Here is a 27,718-nt window from a genome sequence, read left to right as displayed (position 1 = left end):
AAGCAGTATACAGAATGCATAATGTACCCTAACATTATCAGTGTACTTAAATACCGATAAAAAGTTCCAGTGTAGATTTAGCCTGATGCTGGATCTTCGGGCTGAGGTCCAGGGCCCCACAGCCCAGGGGCTACCAAATGACCACGCAGAGAGTGGGAGGTGATTGGAGTGGTGGCTAAAAGGCCCTGCATCAGCACCTGGGCTGGCATGATCCTGCTAGGGCTCACCAGGACTGATGCAGCTTGTCACTGCATCCTGTCTTTCCTCTTATTTTAAAACAATTTTATAGTCAGGGACGGCCAGCTGGACATATATATGGTTACAGATGCTCATTTTATTATTTTTACTTTAAACTATTTTATTCCTTTCTACAACAAAAACCTGCTTAGTCCCAAGTAAATGTGTCCAGCATTAGGGCAGCAGAAGCAAACTCCATTATCTTCCTGAAGTCATGATGGTGCTATGATTTAAGTGAGTTTAAAATGTGAAATGGCATATGCTCAGAGTAATTCTTTTTAATTTAGGGTGGGCAAAGAAGTTTGTTCATTTTTGCTCTAATGTGTCAGGAATGTAGAAGCCGTTCTAAAGGATGGAATGGCAGTTGCTCAGGGGAGGGGGGAAAATAAAGGTAAGTTAGGGTGCAAACCTATGGCTACTAGACAGTGTCTAGATGGCCATAGGATTTTTCGGTTTCTGGGAATCAAGCTTGGAGCCAGGGCTCCGAGCTCAGTTCCCAGAAACCCGACTCCTCCCCCTCTTCCGCTATCTCGTAGGCAATGCAGTTCATCTCTAGCTCCACATTCATAAGAGCTGTGTGAAGCAGGTGAAAAGGGGGCGTTCCTGGGGGTGGGGAAGGGAGGAGTCCATGGAAGCACTGTTACAATGTTTCCTATGCACCATCTGGCCTCCTCCCCCCACTCTGAAGTGCCCTGGCTAGACAGCCGAAATTGCGCGTCTAGGTGCAAATGCAGGGTGGCCAAAGCATGGAGGAGAGGATCCCCTCCGTGTTCCACCTGCCCTGCATTGGATAGTTGGTCACCTCTGAGTTCAGAGGCGTCTGACTATCCCCATAGGATTGCACCCTTATGTGCTTCACAACTGAAGTTTCACGTGGCTGTCTAAAGAGCTACCCTACAGGAAGTGCTCCTGAGCTACAGAAACTTCTTTGCAAAGCAAGAGCAAATGGCACTTTTGAAAAATTCAGTTCTTCTTTGCAGCAACACAGAGCAAGCAAGATAAGCGTTTTTCTAATGCTCCAAAAGTTCCACTTGTTCTTGTTTGCAGGGCAGCCCATGACTCTTTGCAAAGAGGCTTCTGCATCCCGGGAGTTCTTCCTAAATACCTATAGGAGAGGGTGAGGTCATGTGGTCTCATGGGAGTTCAAGAAGTGCTGCTGGGCTGGAGAAGCCTGTCTGTGTTTGGGGGGGTTGTCAAGTAATTTTTTAAAAAATAGAAAGAAGATCCTTCTACCACCTCCCAGACTTAAAACGTTATGTGGAAACCCTGTCCCCCTCCCCAAGGAGAAAATTATTCAAAATTCTCCCCCTCTCTGCAAAAGAGGCAGAAAAAACAATGCTTCTTTCTCAGGGAGAGAAAAAAATCCAGAAAATAGGGGGCAGGATTCGGCACAGCACTGTTTTCTACACTGACTGGCAGTGGGCCTTTTCTAAATCTACCTGGAGATATCAGGGATTGAACCTGGGACCTTCTACGTGCAACCCATGTGCTCCACCATTGAGCTATGGCCAAATCATACATGGTCAGCTGGAATTCCACCCTTCTTCTGAACTGATGACAGAATAGAAGGATGTAAAGGTATAAAAATATGTGTTTGCTATTTTTTAATATCAGGGTACATACTGATAATAACAAAGATATCTTTGGATGTGGAGTGGTATACAAATATTGTAAATAAACAAACAAACAAAGATATATTCAGCAGAATGCACTTAGGTCTGTATTCAAATGGACTTGTCTGAGCAACAATCTACACAAGATCCTTTCATCCTTTATAAAATAAACCTTGGAGTCGCTTTACAAACACTCAGAGGCATGCCACAATAGATACTACTGTTCTCTCTCTCTCTCTCTCTCTCAAACACACACACAAACACACACACACACACACACACACACACGGGCTTACAGACATGGGTATTCTGTTGAAACAGGCTTCCACTGACAGCATGTAACATGGGAACTTTCAGCATTGCCAGTTACTTTTACTCTCTTTAGAAGGTTGAGAAGACAAACTGGAACACCTTCTCCCATTAACTGTCAGCTAAGCCAGTGGTCACAATGGACTGAATGTTTTCCTTGTCAAGAAAAAAGGGTAAGGCCTCACTCACTCTTATATATACAAGTATTCTCAGTTTCTGCCTCCAGTGGAAGTAGATGCATAACTAGTACCATCAAACCTTGTGGCCACAATCGAAAACAGATTTTTTTTTTTTCTGAAAAAACAGATTTTTTCCGGAACCACTGGAGCATTCTAAGGCCTCCTGTGAGGCCTTGGCAAGGCACTTTGCAGATAAAATTGATCAGATTAGGTGTGTTACTCTGCACACTGTGGATACAGTTAGTGAGCAAGAGGCGGCCTGTGGCAAACCGGTTTGTGGGATCGGTTCCAGCTTCTTCCTCCTGATGAAGTGGACAAGGTGCTTTCATCTGTAAGGCCGACCACCTGCTTACTTGATCCTTGCCCATCTTGGCTCATTATGAGCTGCAGAGAGAGACTGGGTGAGGGGATCAAGGCGGTGGTGAACGTCTCCCTTGAGGAGGGAGTGATGCCATCAGCCCTCAAGGAGGCAGTGATAAGACCGCTCTTAAAGAAGCCCTCCTTGGATCCTCAAGTTCTGAACAACTTTTGCCCAGTCTCAAATCTGCCATTTTTGGGCAAGGTGATTGAGCGGGTGGTGGCGGTGCAGTTGAAGGCACACTTGGAAGAAACTGATTATCTAGACCCATTTCAGTCGGGCTTCAGGCCTGGGCATGGGACAGAAACGGCCTTGGTCGCCTTGGTGGATGATATGAGGAGGGCTCTGGATAGGGGTGAATGCTCCTTCCTTGTTCTCCTCGACCTCTCAGCGGCTTTTGATACCATTGACCACGGTATCCTCCTGGACTGCCTGGAGGGGTTGGGCATTGGAGACACTGTATTGCGGTGGTTCTGGTCCTTCCTCTCCGGCAGGTACCAGAGGGTAGCACTGGGAGAGGAGGTTTCGGACCCGTGGCCACTTACTTGTGGGGTGCCACAGGGTTCCATCCTCTCCCCGATGCTATTTAACATCTGTGTGAAGCCACTGGGGGCTATCATCAGGAGGTTTGGGGTGCAGTGTCATCAATATGCGGATGACACGCAGCTCTACCTCTCATTCAAATCTTCACCAAGGTTGGCCGTAGAATCCCTGTCCAAATGTCTGGAGACGGTGAGTGGCTGGATGGGGAGGAATAAGCTGAAGCTCAACCCTGACAAGACCGAGGTACTTTTGGTGGGAGACAAGAGGAGGCTGGGGGATGTTGACCTGGTGTTGAATGGGGTATGGCTACCCTTGAAAGACCAGGTCCGCAGCCTGGGGGTCATTTTGGACTCCCAGCTGTCCATGGAGGCTCAGGTATCAGCTGTGAGCCAGATAGCGCTGTATCAACTCCATCTGATACGGCGGCTGCGCCCCTTCCTTCCCGACCATCTGCTCCCATCGGTAGTACATGCCCTGGTCTCCTCTCGTTTAGACTACTGTAATGCGCTCTACGTGGGGTTACCCTTGAAGACGGTTCGGAAACTGCAGCTGGTACAGAACGCGGCGGCTCGCCTGATTAAAGGCAGCCGCCGGCGAGCTCACATCACTCCAGTGCTGAAGGAGTTGCACTGGTTACCAGTTGTTTTCCGGGCCAAATTCAAGGTGTTGGTTTTGACCTTTAAAACCCTATATGGTTCCGGCCCAGCCTATCTTAAGGAGCGCCTCCAGCAGCACCAGACAGGCCGCTTAACAAGATCAGCCTCGGATGGCCTTCTCTCTGTCCCATCAGCCAGACAGCTAGACTGGTGGGGACAAGGGAGAGGGCCTTTTCTGTGGTGGCCCCCACTCTGTGGAACTCCCTCCCTAGGGAACTCCGTCATGCCCCCTCTTTAATGAGCTTCCATCGTGCATTAAAAATGTGGTTGTTCAGGCAGGCATTTGGGGTGGGTTAGGGTATTTTAGAAATGTTTTTATTGTAGAATTTTATTGTTTTAAACTGTTTTATTGTATGTTGTACATCGCCCAGAGTGGCTGGGTGACCAGCCAGATGGGCGATTAATAAATTTAATAATAAATAAAATAAAAGATTTCGGTTCACTTAATCCCATTGAAATCAATGGGCTTAAACTCTGAATTGGATTGTGGCCTATGGGTAGCATCCAGACTTGTCCCAGTACTAGAGCTAATAATAATTAGTGCAACGGGAAAAACCTGAGATTTTCTGCCAAAATTCAGCAGTGTGCTGGCAAAACAGGGCAATTATTTTCTTCAAAACAAGGTGCATACCTCAGAATTTTGGCTTTTCCCCATTGCACTAATTATACTGTGCAAGTTTTGGGTTATGTCAGCACAACATATATATGTTCAGAGGAACAACAAATTGTGGTGCCACCTAGTAATATAAGAAGAGAATATTTGTGTTTTTATTGGACATTACCCTGAGAGTTATAAGCTATAAGACACCTAATAAATTTTAGAAATACATTTAAAAAGAAATAAAAGCATTCTGCTGGATTGGTGGCAGCTTCATGCATATAGTGCAGTTTACACACAGAGCTACCCTCATCACTGAAATGAAAGGGAGAAGTGTACCCAGGTGTACATTGTGTACTGTTCCTTCACATGTAAAGTTCCTCAGGACTGGGTTGGCTGTCAGCTGGTCAAGGTCCTTTTTAAGGAACGGGAATGAAAAAGTGACACGCAGCTACTGCCACTGCAACCAACCTTCGCCACCGCTAACTAAAATTTCATCCCTTTCTGGTTCATCACTGTGCACTTCAAACTGTACTTTGAGTAATTCTTACTGTACTGATAAAGGCTTAATTTGTTTTACATTTTTAATGTCTAAATAATTAATGCTTCATCTTACTAGGTTAAATTATTGTATAGATTTGTTTTATTGCCTCTTTATGTTTAATTCAGATTCTGTCATTTGGGATATATAATTCATGATAGCCATTTTTTTAAAAAATGCATCTTATAGTACAGATATAGAACATTGCTACAGCCATCCAAATATAGCGGAAATGAATGTACTGGCGATCTTTGGGATAAAGTAGCTTGCAACCCAACAGGAGCATGTGTCACAGACCAAGACTGTGGAACTGATTTTCAGTGTCAGGAGACTGGTGAGTAGGATTCTATGACAGATACATTAACCAATACAACACACCATCAAGAACACATCCACTGTTCCATGCAATAAAATTTAAATGCAGTGCCAGTACCAGGTTTGGGGGGATTCTTGGGCAAGACACCCTCATGGCCCCCACCCTTTGTGAGTCTAGCTTTTTACTGCCATTGTCACGAGTTCCTCCTCCTGCCCCCCTCTGCCTGCTTGCTTGCCAGGCAGAAATCCAGTGAGCAAACAGGCAGTGGCATCTATTGTTCCTCCGTCTCACCACCAGGTTGTCAGGGCCAGGGCAAGAGGCAGGTAAACAAGCAGGTTGTGATGGTAAAGAGGCGGAGGAAGTCCCAGGGGCTCTTGTCAGTGGGCTCCCTGCTAGGGTGTAGGCCCTCAGCAAGTGCCCAATGACACAGAACACCAACATGACCTAGGCCTAATCTCGAACCACATTTCACTGACAGAGCATTCCAGCCAAATAAGCCAGCAAGCTATCAGTCTGTGATTCTGGTCCAGAAGCATCATAGAGCTTTTATGCTAGCCCTGCTCTTATGCTATAGCTCTTATAAAGCTCTTATGCTTTTATTTACACATACTCCAGCTTCCCTTCAGTTCTGGAGGGAAGATATAGTAAAATCCCCTATCATGAATGCAAGTGCCCCTGTGACTCTGGAGCGCTGGAATCGGTGAGTGATGTTCTTTTCATTTCTTTCTTATCAAAATGCAACCACCACTCTTAGTGTTGCCAAATTCTGTAGGCAAAACTGGCCAGGAACTGACCTCAGAGACTCTGTAACTCTCCTTGGGAGGCTGCAATATGATTGCAAATTTTATAATATTGTTGCTCTATTTCTGTCTCCATTTTATCTCACCTTATGTTTTTATCTTATTTGATCTCACCTATTCTATGTGTATTTTATGTGTTCATGTGCTTTTATTCGCTATGCTGGTCATGGATTGTAACAATAAATGATTCATTCAAGTCAAGTGCTGAACCATGCCAATCCTTGATGTCAGCTCTGCTTAAATGGAACACAATGACATGCAGGAAGGGATAGGTGGATCTGACCATCTCAGCCTTGCAGACATTGTCAGATTTTCAGGATTAGGCTCATTTTGGCCAATTTCTATGTACGTTTGCATGTTTTTTGTTTTTTTAGAAACATCCCCCCTCCCCCGCCACCCAATGTGGGGTTTGAGGCTCATTTTCTCAAACGTCCGCATTTTGTGTATGCATTTTTCTAATCTGTGCATTTTCCCAATTACTTTTCATTGATGTACTACAGTTTTGTGTGCATGTTTGTCAAATATACACATTTTGTGCACAATTTTCATGAATATGCAAATCTTTTGTGTACACTTTGTTTCTGACGAGCGGTGTCACCAAGTTTGAAAAATGCAGATTTCAGGATACAGCTCTGTCTCAGCTTGTGTATCGGTGTGGATACACAAGTACAAATTTGTTACATTCATATTGAAAGCATTACAGACAAATTTCTCACCAGCCCTTACGTGTGGGTAATGAATGAATTACCTCAGAAGCTGCCAAGGCCAATCCTGTTACGCAGCAGGGGAAGCGAGCTGCTCTACTTGTCACCATGAGGGAGGGATAGATGAAGCCAACCAGGTGTGTGTGAGTGGTGCAGCAAGACTTTTTAAAGTGTTGGCTCTTGCTGATGGGGGGGGGGGTGACCATGTGGGCTCTGCTTCTAGCTGCAGAATGTCATGCGGACCTTCACAGCATGCCTCTTGTTTCAAGCCCACGATGTTACTCAAGTGGAAATGGGCACAACAATGATACAGTGCAGAAAGCCAGGCGGTCATCCTAGAATTTGCATTTGCAACAGATTACATGGCCCTTTTGCATGCAGGTACCTTTGGATCCAGGTCATCGTCAAAAGAAGGATTCATCTAGGATAAATAACTTCTGCTTGTGCTACATAAATGAGCAGCATCATAGGTCAATTCCTACACTTGTGGAGGATCACCCACACTGCTCCCAAATCACCCACACAGATAATTTTCTTCTGCATCTGAACAATGAGCAGGACTGAGCAAGGTGCATTAATTAAAATAAGGGGGGGCAGCAGTGGTTCTCAAACTATGACATGGGACTCATGTGGGATGGGCAGCAACCTGGAGAGGGCACAGAAGGTTCAAGGGAGGGACACAATCCTTGGGCAGATAGAGCTTATCTTCTTCCAGCAGTCAAGACCTGGATGGCTGATGTCCATGGTTCAGTTCATACATGATGCCAAAGCATAGTTTGGTTCAACAAGAACAAGTCTGGAAGGAGCCTCAGGCTTGTACCTTCTCACTCTCTTCTCCCCTCCCTCTGCCTCTAATGAGCTGCTATTCCTTCCCTTCTTTTCTAGTTTTCAGCAAACCATACTGCACTGTTAACATCCGAGCCAGCAAAGTATGGTTTGTGTCACCCTGCAAAGTAGGATCGGAGATCAGGATCAAGCTCTGTTTTCCAATCCTGGTTTTCAGGGCAGATGCCAAACATAATTTGCCAGTTTCAGTGTAATGGCAGATTTTGATTTGCCACAAACCAGCAAGGTAAGGGAGGAAATCACAGGGTACAATGGGGGAGCAGGAGGCAGATGTATGAGGATATGGCTGTTTCGAAGCTGGTTCTGTTTGTGCCATACAATGGTTGGGCATTAAGTCTGAAGCAAGTCAATGAGTACATTCAGACTTAGTGCCAAACCATGGTCTGGTGCAATATATTTGAACAGAGGTAAGCAAGGTCTTGGGCTCTCACATATCATCCTCCCACTCTAAGCCCTTCTCCACTCACATCCCACAATTTCTAATCGGACTTTCAGGACCATAGTTTGTCTGCAATCCAGGATCACAGACCTGGACCAAATTCTGTTTGGATGCAGCAGCAAACTATGGCTTTCTGAGAACCCAGAAGTCTGCTTAGAAGTTGTGGTGCACAAATGGAGGAGTGAGGGGGAGAGGGAAGAGGAAATATATGAGACCAAGGCATGCAGCTTCTTGAGCATCTTATGTAAAATGATAACTGCTGTGCTGTGTGTGTGTGTGTGTGTGTGTGAGTGAGAGAGAGAGAGAGAAGTTTAAGGAGAGTCATAGCTGGGGAGGGAAGGATTAAACCTCCCTGTGCATTGCAATCCCAGTCTGGACTGGGGTGTTCTGTAGTTACTTCTATGAGAGAAAAAAGCACGGATGTCACTTTTCATTCACAGCATGCCGCTACATGTAGTTAGAACCTTATGGCTGGGGTGCAAATGTGCATACAGCTAACGCTACATTCCCGACACACAGTGCTTTCCTTGCTGCCCTTATTGCATACAGGGGCCACCATGAATTGTGAAGTAATTGTTCTGCTCTATTCTGCATTTATTTATTCATAGTATTTATATACCTCTGAATATCATGAACTCTCTTGGTAGTCATGTCGCTTTTGGAATACTGTGTCTAGTTCTGGGTACCACATTTTAAGAAGGACATTGATAAGCTGGACTGTGTCCAGAGAAGAGTGACCAGGATACGGCAGGGTCTAGAAACCAAGTCTTATGAGGAACGATTGAAAGAGTTGGGTATGTTTAGCCTGGAGAAGATTATGGGGAGACAAGATAGTGATCTTCCAATATCCAGAAGGCTGTGATGCAAAAGATGGATTAGTCTGTTCTCTGTTTCTCCTGAGGGCAGGACTAGAACCAAATGTTGGAACTTCAGGGAAGCAGATTTCAGCTAAACATTAGGATAATGTTCCTACCAGTGAAAGCTGTGCAGCAGTGGAATGGACTGCCTCGGAAGGTGATGGGTTCTCCTTCGCTGAAGGCAATTTAGGCAGAGGCTGGATGGTCATCTGTCAGGGATGCTGTAGCTGCATTCTGCAGTGCAGAAACACTGAGCAGGGAGTTGGACTAAATGATCTCCAGCGTCCCTCCCAACTCTATGGGCAGAATCCCATGCTGCCCAGACACTGGTGGAGCTGGCTGGCAGTACTGGTCTGTGCACGGCCAGCCCCATCACTTCCAGTCCACAAGCATCCCCTGCCGCTTCTGGAACTGTGATTTAGCACTTCAGGAGGCAAGTCCCCAAACAAGCGGAAACACTCATTTCTGGACGGGGCAGGTCAGTGGAGCTCCACTTGGGGGCTTGCCTCCACTTGTTTTGGAGCTTGTTTCAGCTCATTCGGGGGGTTGTTTCAGCTCATTTTGCCTCCACTCGTTTTGGGGCTTCCCTTCGGAAGCACTACATTGCAGTTCCACAAGCGGTAGGGGCCGCTTGCAGACCAGAAGTGACTGGAAGCTCTGCCAGCAGCTGGGCAGCACTGGATTCTGCCCTATGATTTCATGATTCTTCTCCTATGACTGGCTTTTAATAAACATTGTATGGACTTCCCAGGGAAAGCTATATCTGCCTTTTCAGGAACATTTTCTGCACCACTAGTGCCAAAGCACCTATGCTAGGAGGTGGGACACTGCTCCCAAGGATATCCAAGACACAGTCAGTATGGAAACAAATTCCCAAGACACTTCCCAGCACCAAAACCTTCTCTAAGCTGACAGCGTTCATTTTCCAAGCAGTAGCAGCAGAAACTTTAAGGCTTGTAACTGCTTTTAAAGACCATAAGCTGGGATCACAAATGCATCCTGGAAGCTTCGACAAAGTGACCCTGACAAGACGAAGGGCGCTATGTATTTGCAATCTATTATTGAGAACTGGAAAGGTGCCCAATTAAAGCTTTTCTAGTTCTGCTACAGCAGCAGATAAGAGGGAAAGTTTCAAGTAATTTTGTGTAAAGACTTCAAGCAATATGATCACACTCATTAGTAGGAAGGGAGGTAACCAGTGCCAGAAAAGGTAGGGCACGCGGCCTCAGGGTCTTGAAGTGGGGATCTTGGTGGTAAGTCAGACTCAGTTGCCGCCAGTGCAGAGCCAAGACGTTTTGCTGCCTGAAGTGCAGCACCACCACACTGCCAGGGCCAACATTTAAGCAAGTCTTGGGATGATTCCAGACAGAGGGCCCCTAGTGCTACCAATCAGAAAGCCTTGTGCAGCTATCACATCATTCATGCATCATTTGTGATAAAAAAAAAGTCAGAAGAAGCAGTGAAAAACATGGGAGGACTATGAATGGAAGATGGCATCTGGAAAAGTAAAATTTGGTGAATGAGAAAGGGCGAGTATAGGATGAAAGCCTCATCTGGAAGCACTCTCGCTGCACCATTCAGACACACATTCCTGGCTTCATCAATTCTTCACTTGTGGTGCCATCTGAAGCAGGTTGCTTCAGCCTCCTGCATGACAGGATGGGCCTTTCCAGTTGCTCGCACCCCATGCTATCGTGCAGGCTGAGGGAAATGTTAGCCTGATATATGCTTCATATATGGCCAGAGGGTGATACTTAATGCAGCTTCCAGCCTACCAGGAATCAGGTGACACTAGGAGCTGATAGGATCTCACCTGGGCCTACAAAACAACACCTGTTGCTTGGAGTACAGACTGAGCTGTTTGACCATTCCCTCGCCTCCAGGTCAGGGCCTCAACAGATTGTGTCAACAAGTTGCAAAATGATATATTACCTGCAAAGTTGCTTCTGAAGACATAACACTCAAAGTTTTAGGTGCTTTTCTACTGGGACTATACAAAGAGATGATCCATTCAAACCAGAATGGGTGGGGTAGGGTGGGCTGGGCTGGGCTGGGCTGGGACAATACCCCACAATATCTCATGGCACACAACGCCTCTCTTCAGTATGGAAGCTCCAAAGGGCAAAAGAAATTCCCAGTTGTGTACAAAAAGCCACTTCTGCCCTCAACATGTTTCTCTTAGAATACTCTGCACAAATAGAGCTGGCTCAGTATAAAAGGCGATACAGCAGCCTGAGCAAGGAAGGAGATAACAGGTCTGTTCCAATTATCTTTACGGATTTGTGTAAGTGACCACAAAGTCCAGCCTAATTGCATTAGACCAAACATGGATTCTAGCAATGGACAGCAAAACAAGAACAACCTCTATCTGCACTGCAGGACGCTGCCTTAAACGCCACCTTGTATGCAATGGAGAGCCAGACTGCAGGGATGGGTCTGATGAGGTTGATTGCGAGGATCCTGAAAGAGCTTGTGATGATCTGGATCCAATCCCAGGAATTGCAAGAATAGCACAAGGGTGAGTTGCAGGTCTTTACCTCATCCTGTGCTTGTATGTGCTTCACTTCACTTCATTTCATTAATTGCATTTCAATACTAGCCAAAGCTCTCTGGGTGGTTTACACAGACTAAAAACCTTAAAAATACAATATTGCACATAATATAAAAGCTGCTTACATACAAACATATAAACAGGAAAAACACACAGACACTGAAACAATTTCATTGTAAGCATGAGTGACATTGTTCTGTTTTACTTATCATATTGTGCCATTTTGAAAAGCAACATTTTTAGAAAACTGAGCCAAATTGTGTGTGTGTGGAGTGGGGAGTCCATAGATGCCACAAGAGATCTACCTCTCTTCCCTTATATACAACTACTTTCTATGGGGTTAGGGCCAGCAATGGCAAGACAAAACCTGAAGATTCAGAAAGGAAGCAAACTTCTGTTTATCAAATTTATCAGATTTATCCTTTATCACATTTCCAGTTTGTTTCATAGAATCATAGAATAGTAGGGTTGGAAGGGGCCTACAAGGCCATCGAGTCCAACCCCCTGCTCAATGCAGGAACCCAAGTCAGAGCATCCCTGACAGATGGCTGTCCAGCCTCGTCTTGAAGGCCTCCAGTGTGGGAGAGCCCACCACCTCCCCAGGTAATTGGTTCCATTGTCGTATTGCTCTAACAGTCAGGAAGTTTTTCCTGATGTTCAGCCGGAATCTGGCTTCCTGTCACTTGAGCCCATTATTCCACGTCCTGCACTCTGGGATGATCGAGAAGAGATCCTGGCCTTCTTCTCTGTGACAAGCTTTCAAGTGCTTGAAGAGTGCTATCATATCTCCCCTCAGTCTTCTCTTCTCAAGGCTAAACATGCCCAGTTCTTTCAGTCTCTCTTCATAGGGCTTTGTTTCCAGTCCTCTGATCATCTTTGTTGCCCTCCTCTGAATCCTCTCCAGTTTATCTGCATCCTTCTTAAAGTGTGGTGCCCAGAACTGGACACAGTACTCCAGATGAGGCCTAACCAGTGCTGAGTAGAGGGGAACTAGTACTTCCCGGGATTTGGAAGCTATGCTTCTATTAATGCAGCCCAAAGTAGCATTGGCCTTTTTTGCAGCCACATCACATTGTTGGCTCATATTCAGCTTGTGATCGACAACAATTCCAAGAGCCTTCTCGCTTGTAGTGTGGTTGAGCCACGTATCCCCCATCTTGTAACTGTGCATTTGGTTTCTTTTTCCTAAGTGCAGAACTTGGCATTTCTCCCTATTAAATGTCATTGTGTTGTTTTCTGCCCAGCGCTCCAGTCTATCCAGATCACTTTGAATTTGGTTTCTGTCTTCCAAAGTATTAGCTATCCCGACCAATTTTGTGTCATCTGCAAATTGATCAGCATTCCCTGCACCTCCTCCTCCAAGTCATTAATAAAAATGTTGAAGAGCACCGGGCCCAGGACTGAGCCCTGCGGTACCCCACTCGTTACCTCTCCCCAGTTTGAGAAGATCCCATTGATAAGCACTCTTTGAGTCCGATTCTGTAGCCAACTGTGGATCCACCGGATCGTAGTTTCATCTAGCCCACTTTGAGCTAGTTTGCTCATCAGGATATCATGGGGCACTTTTTCGAAAGCTTTGCTGAAGTCGAGGTATATGATGTCTACAGCATTCCCATGGTCTACAAGGGAGGTTACTTGATCAAAAAATGAGATCAGATTTGTCTGGCTGGACTTGCTTTTGACAAATCCATGTTGGCTTCGAGTAATCACAGCATTGTTGTCAAGGTGCTTCCAGATGGATTATTTTATCATCTGCTCCAGAATTTTCCCAGGGATTGATGTCAGACTGACTGGTCTGTAGTTCCCAGGTTCCTCCTTTTTACCCTTTTTGAAGATAGGGACAACGTTAGCCCTCCTCCAGTCATCTGGCTCTTCCCCTGTCCTCCATGATTTCTCAAAGACAATAGACAGCGGTTCTGAGAGTTCTTCTGCCAGTTCCTTTATTACTCTAGGATGCAGTTCATCTGGCCCTGGAGATTTGAACTCATTCAAAGTCATTAGGTGTTCCTTGACCGTATGCCTATTGATCTCAAGCTGCAATCCTGCCCCTTCAGCCTGTACTTTGCCTTTGCCAGGGGGGTCATAGACCCTCTTTTGGGAGACGACTGAGCCAAAGTAGGAATTGAGCACCTCTGCCTTTTCTTTGTCATCTATTATCATTTTGCCATCCTTATTTAATAGCTGAACCACCATTTCTTTCCTCTGCCTTTTACTATGCACGTAGCTGAAGAAAGCCTTTTTGTTGTTTTTAGCATCCCTCGCTCACCTCAGCTTGTTCTCAGCTTTAGCTTTCCTGACGCCATCCCTGCAATTCTGTGCTATCTGCCTGTACTCTTCCTTTGTTACTTGGCCTTCTTTCCACTTCCTATATGTGTCCTTTTTTGTTTTCAGGTCATCCCTAAGCTTTTTGTGAAGCCACATTGGCTTCTTCTGTTGTCTTCCACCTTTTCTTCTGGTTGGAATTGTTTGTGATTGTGCCTTGAGAATTTCCTTTTTTAAAAGCTCCCACCCATCTTGGACTCCTTTTCTCGTTAGCATCGCTTGCCATGGGACCTTACTGATCATTGTTCTGAGTTTATTAAAATCAGCTTTCCTAAAATCCAGGGTACGCGTTTGACTACACTCAGCTTTTGCTTCCCTTAGAACCAAGAACTCAAGTACAACATGGTCACTTTCCCCCAGAGTTCCTGTAACTGCTGTTTTATCCACTAAGTCATCTTTGTTGGTTAGGATCAAGTCCAGGATAGCCGATCCTCTAGTTCCTTCCTCTACTTTTTGTAGGAGGAAGTTATCGGCCACACAAGTCAGGAATTTCCTGGAGGGGCCATGTTTTGCAGAATTTGTCTCCCAACAAATATCAGGGAAATTGAAGTCCCCCATTACTACTACATCATGCTTCCTTAAAACATTAGCTATTTGCTTTTCAAAAGTTTCATCCTTGTCTTCTCCTTGATTGGGTGGCCGGTAGTAGACTCCAACCACCAGGTTCCTTTTATTCTTTGCTCCATTTATTTTGATCCAGATGCTCTCGATGGGGCTACCAAGCTCCTCCTCCTGTATTTCTGTGCAGAGATATGTATTTTTCACATACAGTGCAACCCCACCTCCCTTTCTGTTCCTCCTGTTCTTTTTGAACAAGTTATATCCTTCAATTGCTGTATTCCAGTCATGAGAGTCATCCCATCAAGTCTCAGTTATACCTATCAGGTCATAATTTCCCTCTTGTATTAAGAGTTCAAGTTCGTTCTGTTTGTTTCCCATACTCTGGGCATTAGTATATAGACATCGAAGACCATGTGCTTCATAGTCTGGCTTTCTTCCTACATGTGTCTGAAGACTATTATTGGGCGCTATCAGAGCTGTTCTCTCTGTTGCAGTGCATGCGCCTACGTCCATTGTTACCCCCAACATTACATCTCCCTTCCCCATAGGATTCAGTTTAAAGCCCTCCTGATAAAGTTCTTCATGCTGTCGCCAAACACATTATTTGCAGCCCTTGAGGTGCAACCCGTCCCTAGCCAGCAGCCCATCTTCCAGGAAGTATAGCCCGTGGTCCCAGAATCCAAATCTCTCTCCTCAGCACCACCTTCGTAGCCAGTCATTCACCCGGAGTATTTTTCATTCCCTTTCTATCCCTCTTCTAACTACTGGAAGGATGGATGAGAAAACTATCTGGGCCCCAAAGTTCTTGAGTTTCCTTCCCAAAGCTTCAAAGTCTGACGTGATCTCTTCGTAGCTCCGCTTGGCGGAATCATTTGTTCCCACATGGATGAGAAGAAAGGGGTACCTGTCAGTGGGCTTTATGAGCGCAGGCAACAAATGACAAATGACAGTGTCAAATTTTACAAATGTGTTCCAAACTCTGTCTATTGATAGTTACTAAGGGAGCAATCCTATGGCCCTTGGACAGCATCTGAGGGGCCATAGGATTGGTTTAAGTCCCCCCTCCAAGGTTGTAGACAGCATTTTGACCTTGGAAGGGAGAGTCAAAGATCCAACCCGCTCCCCCTCCCAGATGGCATGGAAAGAATGACACTGGCTGGCCTCTGAGGTCAGGAACGCAATCTTGGAGAGGGGGGAAAGGGGTCATTTTGGTGGGCAGGGAGGGCAGGAGACTGGAGAGGCCAGGATATGAGTTATCCTGACTCCTCTCCAGCCTCCCCCCCCCCCCGAAACATCTTTGCTAGATGGGCAAAAAAGCCCATTTAGTGAAAAATGCAGGGCAGGAGGATAAGAAGGCAAAGATTGCCTCCACTGCTTCTCCCGCCCTGCATAGGATGATCGTAAGTCTCTGAGTTCGAGGCTTATTATCATCAAGAACATTTTTACAAGTTCAAGATCAGCAGTTTATACAAGATATGTAAAGTTTTGAATTGCATTCTCAATATATCTCCTAAAGAATTCTGGTGCATTATAATTTACAAAGGCCACAATATATAGATTATAGATACCACAACAGGGTGTGCAACAGTAAGTCATAAGATCAGCACACCATTTACATGGTATACACAGTTATATGTTTTAAAAGTGTGTGTGTGGGGAGTCTTTAAATGTAAGAGGCATCTATCCAAATAGCCTCATGTAATTGCAGCCCCCAAACCAAGTACCCATGTTGATCCATTTTTTTTAAAAAAAAGGTCAAATAGAAGCAGTGGTATTTTTTAGGACCAAATTAAAGTCATAAAATAATGAGTAGCTTTCAAGTTTTCAAGCAGAACTTATCCTCAGGCAGGACAATAAACGCAAAGACAGAAGAGAGAGGGAGAGGAGAGAAAAAAGATGGTGTCTGTTACAGGACATTTTGGTGGTGGCCACACTGAAATATCTGACAGTGATATGATGGTGATTCAGGAGTCGTTAAGATGGTGATTGCACATAATGTTCAATGGAGCTCACTCCCAGGTAAGCACACATAGGGTTCCAGGATAAATCAGCTTGTATCAAATGCAAAAAGACCTCAGATTGCACCAAAACATACTGGGATGGTCTTCCTGTGAAAATATAAAAATCAGCAGTTATTCAGATTTGCCTCTGGCACTGACCCATAGTAATTCATTAAGGTGATTAAAGAGGCCATAAAAACATGCAAACATTGTGAAGCCGGATCAGAATAATAGCTGGTGGGTGGGGGAGGACTAGAAGGAGAAGTTGCTTTACCTGGGCTGTGTTCAGGGATAGCTGCTGGATTTTATGTATGCAAAGGTGAAAAGACCATTGTGTCTCCATCTCAGTAAGGTTTGGTGCTACCTAAGATCTTTTTGCAATTGGCACAAACTGGTTTACAGTGCAATCAGAAGGCAGTCCTTTTGAGCTCAGTGGACCTTATTCCCAGGTCAGTCAACAGAGGATTGCAGCCTTAATTAATCTGCAAATCTTAAGACTTCCAGACAGGGAACCATGTTATTCTGTTGCAATAAACAATAACAAACACAAAGAAGATGGAGAGAGCAATCCTATGTCCCTTAGACAGTGTCTGGGGGACATAGGATGTTTTGGTTTCCTGGCTATGAGCTCAGAGACAGGGCTCCGAGCTCAGAGCCAGAAAACCATGCTCCCCGCCAATTCCCCCTCCCACTCATAGCTGGTGCAGAGAGAACTGTGCTGTCTACCCCACCATGGCTTGGAAAACGAAGTGTGGGGACAGGGAAAAGGAGGTGTTCCTGGGGAAGGGGAGGAGGGTGGTGGCAGCCATAAGACATATCCTATGGCTGCCCCAGCCTCCTCCCCTCCCTGAAGCCTCTGCTAGATGGGCAAAAACATCAATCTAGCTTAAATGCAGAGCAGGATGTGCGAGGTGCCCCCCGCTCTGCATTGCATACTCATCAACCTCCGGGTTCAGAGGCTTATGAGTACCCGGGGTGGCTCTGATAGGATTGTGCCCTAACAGGTTTATTGGGAAAAGCTTTTGTGAACTCGAGTCTGCTTCACTTTAAGACTGCCAGACATTGTCTCCCTAAGGCCCTGCATCTGCCACGACTTTTTCTCTCCCACTAGTTTGTTTAGCATCCTTCCTAGGAAAGAAGTCCATGAACTTCAAAAGCCATGCCATTCAGCTGGTCCTAATAACGATGCTGTGCTGCCCCTTCTGTTTGGATCTAACTGCAAAGTCTGTCCCCACTATTCCATAGCACCCTGGAACTGTGCTGTTAGGAGCTCTCTCGATATAGTAGCTTCCTTTCAGCTCAGGGGCCTGCCTGTGAAACAGCATTCCAGGCAAACAGAAGTAGAATTTGTATTTCTCTTTTGCCAAAGGACGAGCAAACCATACTTACCTGCCTGCCCATGTCTTCTTTCATTAAAGATACAATATACTTACCCAAGCAGGAGCACAGATTGTGTACGATCCTAGTTACTATGGGGGCCAGTGTGAATCTGTCTACAATGGAGAATGGCGAGAACTGAAGTATGATGCTGCATGCGAAAATTTGTACTATGGGGATGATGAGAAATACTTCCGAAAACCATACAATGTCCACTTCTATCAGTTTCTAGTAAGTATTCATAGGCCAAGACTAAGAGGCTAGGTGTGCAATAGCTATGGATCTGAACAAAATAAATATTCTTGCTTCACTGTAATTACCCATGAGTTCCTCTGTACCATGGGGAACATGTGGATCTCCAGATGTTGATGGACTGCAACTCCCATCATCCCTTGCCATGGGCTTTGCTGGCTAGGGCTGATGGGAACCGAGTCCAGCAATATCTGGAGGGCCACATGTTCTCCAACCCCGCTCTATACAGAGAGCACTGCGGTTCTCCACCTTGTGCGGACTCCTCTAAAATTCTTCTCTGTCCAGAACATAGCAACTTTCCTATTATCTTATGACACTGGTACTAGATGTTGCATTTTTTAAAAAGGCTCTCTTTATTAAGTATCATGTATCAGCCAGATCTGGAGAGCAGTGAGTGTCGATCTCACAGAGATCTGTGCAGATGCCTTTGGGTTCCAGGATAAAACCCAGTTGCAGATGCCTTTGCTCCCATTCCACTATTCAGCACATGATCATAAGCACCCCTACACTTTCTTCCTCCCCCTGCAACCTGGGAGAAAGAGACCAGTCCACCCCTGATTTGAGCAAAGGAATGGATTGGAGGTAGGATATGACCCATACCTAGCAGTCACTTGGACTCACAGAGGGGGTGATCCATGCATGCACCTTGCTAAATCCCACTTATTTTCTGAATAATAATATAATGCAATATTTAACTGGTCAATTTAATTGAATTTTAGAAATATGCAAATTGCTAGCTAGCCCAGAGTAACAACATATACAAGTACACCATTCCAGTCATATAAAAAATCCTTAGATGATGCAACAGTGAATTAAAACATGATGTTGTACATGTAAATTACCCCATAACTAAAATGCTCTCTTTAGTAAGTATCATCAAGATACCAGTTTGTCAACACACTGTAGTCTATTTTTAAGGGCGCAGTCCTATGCATGTTTAGACAGAAAAAAGTCCTACAACTCCCAGCATCCCCCAGCCAGCCTAAAGATGTATAAGATTGTGTTCTAAATGTCTTATAGTACTTCTGAATAATTCTCAGGCTTGGATATGGTTGAGTCTCCAGGGCAAAGGAAAAGAATTCCTCATTAAACCAATATGTACTGTTATCTAAAATATCCATCCAAATAATCAGTTTCCTCTTCTTCTTTTTTTAGGCACATGCTGATTCTGGCATTTCTTCAAAGTATTTTGATGATGCCAAGGACTTATTGGAGGCCCTAAAAAAGGACCGCTCTAGCGGCTTTGGTCTGACAGTTGGCATAGGCCCTGCTCAAATGCCTGTGTCTTTGGAACTAGGCTTTAGTTTATCACATGGTCGGGGGTCCCTGAGAAATGCTACAAATTATGCATCAAAGGTAATAAAAAAGATAACTCCCCCCCACACTTCCTCATTTCTGTTTTGCTGAATAGCCCAATCACTCCGTAACCGACACTGCTTTATTTCCCTCCCTCCTTGAAACAATAATAATGATACCTTAATTTGTTCATGTAATTGCACATGTGTTATCATTAGCAATTCTGTTTGCTTTCCTTATTACACTGAAGCAAACAGAAGCATTATAATGGGAATGAAATTGAATTATAAAGCAGAACAACACATGCCATCTCACCCCATTCTCTTTCATGGTGACATTAAGTATATAAATGAGTAAGTGCTTGGCGTGGCAAACGGACTGGGAAATATAAAGAATTGTTCATCAGCAACAGCTGACTTGGGAAACACGTTCCAGTGGCAAATATGTCTTGCTTCCGTTAATACAAACTGCAATGCTTTGCTACAAGAAGTGGGCTTGATGCTTTATTTTTGTAATGGATGGTTACAAGCAAGGACCTACAAATAATTTGCTAGGATGGGGGGAGAGGACTAATTTGTCCCCCCAGTAAACATTCACAGTCCTTCCCCCCTGCAATCTTTTTGATGGACAAAAGAAGTTTTCTATGCTGCTGAAAAAATCCAGAGCTGGTGAAGGGAAGATTCCCACCACACTTCCAGTACAGTTCCCTTCATCTGCGTTAGCTACATTAGTCCTCAGTGATATCACCATATAGCTCAGAATCATTGGCTATGCAATAAATTCACCAACTGAATTCAATAACTGGTTTTCTCACTGAGGAAACGAGTTATTGGGATGGGGGCAGGGGAACCAAGGCAGCAGAAGATCATGGCTGCAAACACCAGCATTGGGGCAGGGAGAGAGGTTTGGAGGACATTTTAGTCCAGCCAAAAGCATCCTATGGCACCAAAATGGTTTATAATGAGGTATTTTGTTCAGCCTAGCCAGTGAAGGCAGGTGGCTCTATTTTTAGTGGGGCTATAATTTCATTCTGAGTTTCAATGATAACCAGCCAGAAAGCTAAAGGAGCTATCTAAGGTGCTGAACTCTACCCCCCAAATAGGGTCAGAACCTTGGATGGCTCCTTTAGAGTTCTGGCTAGTTCTGACTGAAACCCGGAATGGATCAATAGCCCCACTGAAATAGGAGCCACCAGCCTGCACTGGTCCTAGCTTACTTCCCTCAGAGAAAGCAGGACATTTACCTAAGCCATCCAGTGAGCTGCCTCCCTCCTCTTCCTTTCCCTTTGTACCTGATCTTCTGCTACACATGTACATAATAGGGTTTGTGTGGATACATATGTGGGAGAAGAATAGACCCATCAAATACTGAAAATTGGAAGGTGTGTGGGAATACCGATCTAGTGCCTGGCATTATCCACAAAAAGAAGAAAAACTTCCTATCTGGACCCATCTATCCCCTATGAAAAAGTCCCACCAGTTCAAGTAATTACACTGCACTTTTCAAAAGGAAAAGTGAAAATACACTCTCTTTCACAGCCATACCTACACATACTCCAAGGGCCTGTCTCATCTCTGACTGCTGTTTTCTGACTTGCTCTTCACCATCACCAGCAATCACCTATCAGCCATCATTTTCTTAATTGGTACAGATTACAAGCTTTGGGGTCTGGGAAAGAAAGCAAGCAAGCAAACAGATCTTGCAAACCTGAAGTGTACCCACTTCTGTTATATGGAACACAGAATGTGTGAAAGCAGAAGCACTGCAGAGACACATGAGGGAGTACCAAATGGCCATCTCTCTAGCACAGGGGTAGACAATAGGGATTTACAAGAATTTCAGTTCTGCTCACAAAACATTCAGACAAGCCCCATTCACAGCCTGGGGCACAAATGTGAGTGCATTTTCAGAGAAAATATGTGCAGTTTTCCAAACCTGCAAGTTCATTAAAAAAAATGGGGATCTTTAGAAAAATGCACATTTTAAAATAGGGATTTTTCAAAAAGGGCACATTTTCACACTTTAAACAAATGGAGGAAACTGCACATTTGGGGCACACACTTTAAAAGATGTGCATTTCCCCCAATTGCAAATGTACATTTTTCCCCATTGGAAAAAAAGACACTCATGTCATGTTCAGGAATGCAAATGAGACACATTGAACTTGGAGGAAGAATTCAGAGATCCTCAATGACCTCAAACATCCCTAGTAGGCAACATGCTTTGGACGATAACATGTTTGTAGTCTGGATGTTCTGGACTACAGTTCCCCTAAACCCTAGCCAACATGGCCGATGGTAAGAGATTATGGGAGCTGTAGCCTCAAACATCTGGAAGGTACCCAGGTTGCCTACCCTTTGCTCTAGCATTTACCTACTGCATGTTGGAAGGCCCCTCACATTTGCATGTTCTCCATGGGAAACATCACTATAAATGTGGCAAACACACCTGTGGAAGTGTGCAGTGTAAGAAGGGAAATGAGTAAATAAATAATGTCTTTAGGTGGGATTGAGTGAAATAACTTCTAGAGTGATCTAAGCTAGTAAACCTAGCTTCTAATCCTTATTTCTGTAGGGACACAATAGGTTAGTGTTTCCCACCTCCAAAAAGAAATACTTTTTACATTTTGCAATAAGGAATATCATCCTAAGTAATGTGATCATGAATATTAAACATTTTTAAAAGAGATGCAGCCATAACTTTCTTACCAATCTCTGAACGTACAAGATTTTTTTTGCATATTTTTTGCATGCATAACTTTATTGTCAATTTTTAAGATATTTGTGAAAATTATATGGCAAAGCACCTCATTCTATATCTTCAGAAATCATTTCCTTAAGCCTGATGTCTTATCATATGATCTGCATAGTAATCACATTATTGTTTTAGATCTGAATCAGTCTCTGTGCTAAGTCATTTTAATTAGGCCACTGAAATTTGTTAAGAGCATCTCAGCAAGTGTTGATTCAGGCCTGGCCTGATGAAATAACTGGGATTGCATAGGAGCGCTGAGAGCTGCCTCACCATGCTGGTGTCTTGATTTGTATTACACCAGGGCATTTCAGAAAAAGGTTATAACTTTTTATCTACAGAATTTGGGATTTGTTCGGGTTCTTACCAGAGTACAAACTGCCCGTTTCAAGATGCGAAGAGCTGATATAGTGCTGGATGAAGACATGCTCCAGTCCCTAATGGAGCTTCCCAATCAGTACAACTACGGAATGTACGCCCAGTTTATTGACGACTATGGCACCCATGTCATGACGTCCGGAACAATGGGAGGCATCTTTGAATACATCCTCGTAATTAACAAAGATGAAATGAGGAAATCAGGTTTGCATGATCCATTTATTCTATCTCTTCGGTATAGTAGGGTGTTCGAATCTAATCTACACGTAAGGCACATAAATACACACATAAAGCATATTGACCAGCAGGAGATTGCAGTCTGTTGTATTGACCCAGGAACTCATGATCACTATTCAACACATTGCTCTTTGATTTCAACAAGGTAATGAGCTTTAATTCCCAGACATGGCTTCTGGCGTTAATAATAATAACCCCCAGAATTTCTTCTGTGCTAGATAAAACCATAGTCTTGAAACTTGCCAGAATTCAAAGCATGCAAGATGGCCTCCTGCAGTCAGACCTAGGCATGTGTTCACTCAGAATGAGTAAACAACAAACGGTGCTTTATCCTTGGCATTACATCCGCCATTTTACACAAGGTGGCTTTGAAACTGTGGAACAACAGAGTTCTGCTAGTTTTGGCTTTCAGCAGATGAAGGCATGCAGGGCAGTATGGTTCTGCCCACGAATCATGTTTATGTAACATAGCATCTGCAACTGTCTGTGTGCACAACAGTATCTGGATAGCTGAAGCATGAAGCCTTCTAAACATAAATGGAAAATCAAAATGTAGTCCTCTGCTATACTAACCAGATCGTTCATTTTTGCAAAGCCATCTATTGTGTTGCAAATACCAGAACCCCTGTGCTTTACAATCACAAACAATTCCAACAAGCAGAAAAGGTGGAAGACAACAGAAGAAGCCAATGTGGCTTCACAAAAAGCTTAGGGATGACCTGAAAACAAAAAAGGACACATATAGGAAGTGGAAAGAAGGCCAAGTAACAAAGGAAGAGTACAGGCAGGTAGCACAGAATTGCAGGGATGGCGTCAGGAAGGCTAAAGCTGAGAACGAGCTGAAGTTAGCGAGGGATGCTAAAAACAACAAAAAGGGTTTCTTCAGCTATGTGCATAGTAAAAGGCAGAGGAAAGAAATGGTGGTTCAGCTATTAAATAAGGATGGCAAAACGATAATAGATGACAAAGAAAAGGCAGAGGTGCTCAATTCCTACTTTGGCTCAGTCTTCTCCCAAAAGAGGGTCTATGACCCCCCTGGCAAAGGCAAAGTACAGGCTGAAGGGGCAGGATTGCAGCTTGAAATCGATAGGCATATGGTCAAGGAACACCTAATGACTTTGAATGAGTTCAAATCTCCAGGGCCAGATGAACTGCATCCTAGAGTAATAAAGGAACTGGCAGAAGAACTCTCAGAACCGCTGTCTATTCTCTTTGAGAAATCATGGAGGACGGGGGAAGTGCCAGATGACTGGAGGAGGGCGAATGTTGTCTCCATCTTCAAAAAGGGTAAAAAGGAGGAACCTGGGAACTACAGACCAGTCAGTCTGACATCAATCCCTGGGAAAATTCTGGAGCAGATGATAAAGCAATCTATCTGTAAGCACCTTCAAAACAATGCTGTGATTACTCGAAGCCAACATGGATTTGTCAAAAGCAAGTCCAGCCAGACAAATCTGATCTCATTTTTTGATCAAGTAACCTCCCTTGTAGACCATAGGAATGCTGTAGACATCATATACCTTGACTTCAGCAAAGCTTTCGACAAAGTGCCCCATGATATCCTGATGAGTAAACTAGCTAAAAGTGGGCTAGATGAAACAACGATCTGCTGGATCCACAGTTGGCTACAGAATCGGACTCAAAGAGTGCTTATCAATGGGACCTTCTCAAACTGGGGAGAGGTAACGAGTGGGGTACCTCAGGGCTCAGTCCTGGGCCCAGTGCTCTTCAACATTTTTATTAATGACTTGGAGGAGGAGGTGCAGGGAATGCTGATCAAATTTGCAGATGGCACAAAATTGGGCGGGATAGCTAATACTTTGGAAGACAGAAACCAAATTCAAAGTAATCTGGATAGACTGGAGCGCTGGGCAGAAAACAACACAATGACATTTAATAGGGAGAAATGCCAAGTTCTGCTCCTAGGAAAAAGAAACCAAATGCACAGTTACAAGATGGGGGATACGTGGCTCAACAACACTACAAGTGAGAAAGATCTTGGAACTGTTGTCGATCACAAGCTGAATATGAGCCAACAATGTGATGTGGCTGCAAAAAAGGCCAATGCTTTTGGGCTGCATTAATAGAAGCATAGCTTCCAAATCCCGGGAAGTACTAGTTCCCCTCTAGTCAGCACTGGTTAGGCCTCATCTGGAGTACTGTGTCCAGTTCTGGGCACCACACTTTAAGAAGGATGCAGACAACCTGGAGAGGGTTCAGAGGAGGGCACCAAAGATGATCAGAGGACTGGAAACAAAGCCCTCTGAAGAGAGACTGAAAGAACTGGGCATGTTTAGCCTTGAGAAGAGAAGACTGAGGGGAGATAGGATAGCACTCTTCAAGTATTTGAAAGGCTGTCACAGAGAAGAAGGCTAGGATCTCTTCTCGATCATCCCAGAGTGCAGGACACGGAATAATGGGCTCAAGTGACAGGAAGCCAGATTCTGGCTGAACATCAGGAAAAACTTCCTGACTGTTAGAGCAATACGACAATGGAACCAATTACCTGGGGAGGTGGTGGGCTCTCCCACACTGGAGGCCTTCAAGACGAGGCTGGACAGCCATCTGTCAGGGATGCTCTGACTTGGATTCCTGCACTGAGCAGGGGGTTGGACTCGATGGCCTTGTAGGCCCCTTCCAACCCTACTATTCTATGATTCTATGATACCAGCAGTCATTAGTTATTTACATTCTTCTTCCAAAGTTCTGGTTCAGTACTGCAATTCTGGGTTCTTAACTCAAAATCAGCAACTTCAGACAAAACCTTCAGGGTTCAGCCAGGTATCTCCAATTTTGGGGAAGCTGGTTCAGAATGTATGTGTTTATTTATTTATTTATTTGAATGAGTTCTATCCAAATTTGCTATACAAAATGCACTTAAAGCAGCTCACAATAAATTAAATAAAATAAGGAAGTACGGGAAATACAGAAGAAAATGTAAAAGCAAGTACAGCATAAAATACAAAATCATCAATTCAGGCAGAGTGCTGCATTCTTCACAGTTCCACCCAGCTGCCAGTGGCTGCTGTTGGCGACAGCTGTGTAATGAGCATGGTTGTCTTCTCCTGCTCACTGATGGTGGTGACCCAGAGACATAGGAACCTGCCTTTCCCATGTTTCTGCTTACAAACTATATCCCTGAATGAAGAGCTTGAGATAAGCCCAAAGCAAGTATGGTTCCTTTGCTGTGGAATACATAGCAGGATGATGACAACCAAGAACCATTTGGGGGCATAGACCAGTTCTGTGCTCAAAGCCTACAAAGAAGTGGAAATGCCATGAAATGCACACACAAACACCCATCGAACATTCATCATTGAAAAGGTGCAATGCAATATGCTAGACTAGTCAAAACTGCAGTAGGGAAATGTTCGTGCAAGTTATGTGTGCGTGTGCACCCCCCCCCCCATATATGGAGTTATTCACATGCCAGGCTCCATTCCTTGCAAGCACAACTATTAACCCAGTTCATGCACATTTTGCACCAGCAAAAGGTGTTCTGGGGTGGATCCTCCCATTTCCTGACTAACTCCCTGAACAGTGAGGGGAAATACACTAGCGCTGGAGCTGGCGTATTTATTTTCCTGGCAGCCCCCCTCTGCTTTCTGCCTTGCTGGCATCACTCCTGCAGGGCCTTGGCAGTTCCTCTGCCATCGGGGTTTTCCTGCTCTCCCTTCTTTGGATCTGTCTGTCCAGGTGCAATTCTGTGTACACTTTCCTGGAAGTAATTGCTACTGAACACAATGGGAGTTACTTCAGAGCAGACATGAATAAGATTGCACTGTTTACCACTTCAAGATTTTTTAGTGTATGAGCTGTCATGCTTTTAAAAGATTAATCAAGTCCCAGATTCAGACTGAGCTTTTATGGCTACATAATAATGCACAACTGATTGTTGCTTGATGTATTTTATTAGACTCATTACCTGAATCGGTAGATTCACATGAATTATTTGACACAACCAAGGACTCTCACCCAAATCCAGAGAAGGCAAACAGTGTGTATATTAGGAACTGCAAGCATAATTCAGATGTGCACTGAAATGCAGAAGTCATCTATCTAGACTGTATTACTTTCAATAGGATAGACCTTCAGATGGGTGTTCTTCATTGACATTTGGATGTGGATGCTATACAAATACGTACCCAAAGGCTCATGCCACCAAACATAATGCCAGACAGAGACATTTCATATTCAGATGTGCATTTGGATATGCATCTGCTTTATGCTATTGGTTCCTCATAGGTGTACATAGCCTGTTACTGCATGTGGATCTCCATTCCTGGATAGGGGCATGTATCTTTTTATAATTGCTGTATTATGATTTGGGAGATTTTGCAATACGAGGCAGTAATCTTGTGGAGGGAAAATATATTACCCAAGAGCTACCAGGACCTTTCCTCCTGGTGCTTGTAATGAGTGCACCAGAGAGCAGAGAGATGGTAAGCAGGAAGAGGCCAGATATACCTTGTTCCTTATAACTAATGCATGGAGCGCTGCTTCCACAGCTGCTCCAGATGAGCTAGTTGTATTAAAAGGGCAGGGTGGAGGAGTTTTGGAGGGCTGGGGTGGGATGGGGCGGAATGAACTGGGGATTAACTAGGAATTCTCCTCTGACTCAGATTTTAATGTGACATGGAGAAAAATGGGGTGTGGTGTGGTGGTAAAGATTTCCTCTCGTTTTGAGGGGGAGGGTTATACAAGTCCCCAAAGCTCATATCTGAGCCTGAACGCTGGCATTCCTATGTTTAACTGGAGATGCCAGGGATTCAAGCTGGCGTATTATACGCACAAAACAGGTGCCTACCACTGAGCTATAGCTCCTTTCACAAACCTATGCAAACATTTTGTATACCATTGAAACAAGACATATGGAATAATACATTCTGACTTAAATTAGCATACTGTGCATATTCTTTGCATATGAATACTTGCTTCACAAATGGGCTGGTAGTAACCATTCCCCATCCCTCTAGCACCCCCACCCCTGACACACA

General features: G+C 44.4%; 1 protein-coding gene across 3 annotated transcripts in view; it reads left to right on the top strand.

The window, feature by feature from the left end:
* C8A (complement C8 alpha chain) overlaps positions 1-27,718 on the top strand; it is a 71,377-nt gene that overhangs the window by 19,209 nt on the left and 24,450 nt on the right. For 2 of the 3 annotated variants that reach the window (XM_084852398.1, XM_084852400.1), the window contains 6 exons: positions 2,236-2,332; positions 5,224-5,368; positions 11,376-11,514; positions 17,849-18,038; positions 19,215-19,415; positions 22,448-22,688. In XM_084852398.1, coding sequence (XP_084708524.1) covers positions 2,236-2,332; positions 5,224-5,368; positions 11,376-11,514; positions 17,849-18,038; positions 19,215-19,415; positions 22,448-22,688 — 1,013 coding nt within the window. The remainder of the gene's footprint in view (positions 1-2,235; positions 2,333-5,223; positions 5,369-11,375; positions 11,515-17,848; positions 18,039-19,214; positions 19,416-22,447; positions 22,689-27,718) is intronic. The other variant, XM_084852399.1, reaches the window with a different exon arrangement.

The sequence above is a fragment of the Heloderma suspectum genome, chromosome 4 (genome assembly GCF_057233095.1).
Source record: "Heloderma suspectum isolate Gila_16-S chromosome 4, 16-S_ref, whole genome shotgun sequence".
Lineage (NCBI taxonomy): Eukaryota > Metazoa > Chordata > Lepidosauria > Squamata > Helodermatidae > Heloderma > Heloderma suspectum.
Note: the sequence above shows the minus strand (reverse complement) of the source record. Positions and strands in the feature narration are given on the sequence as shown.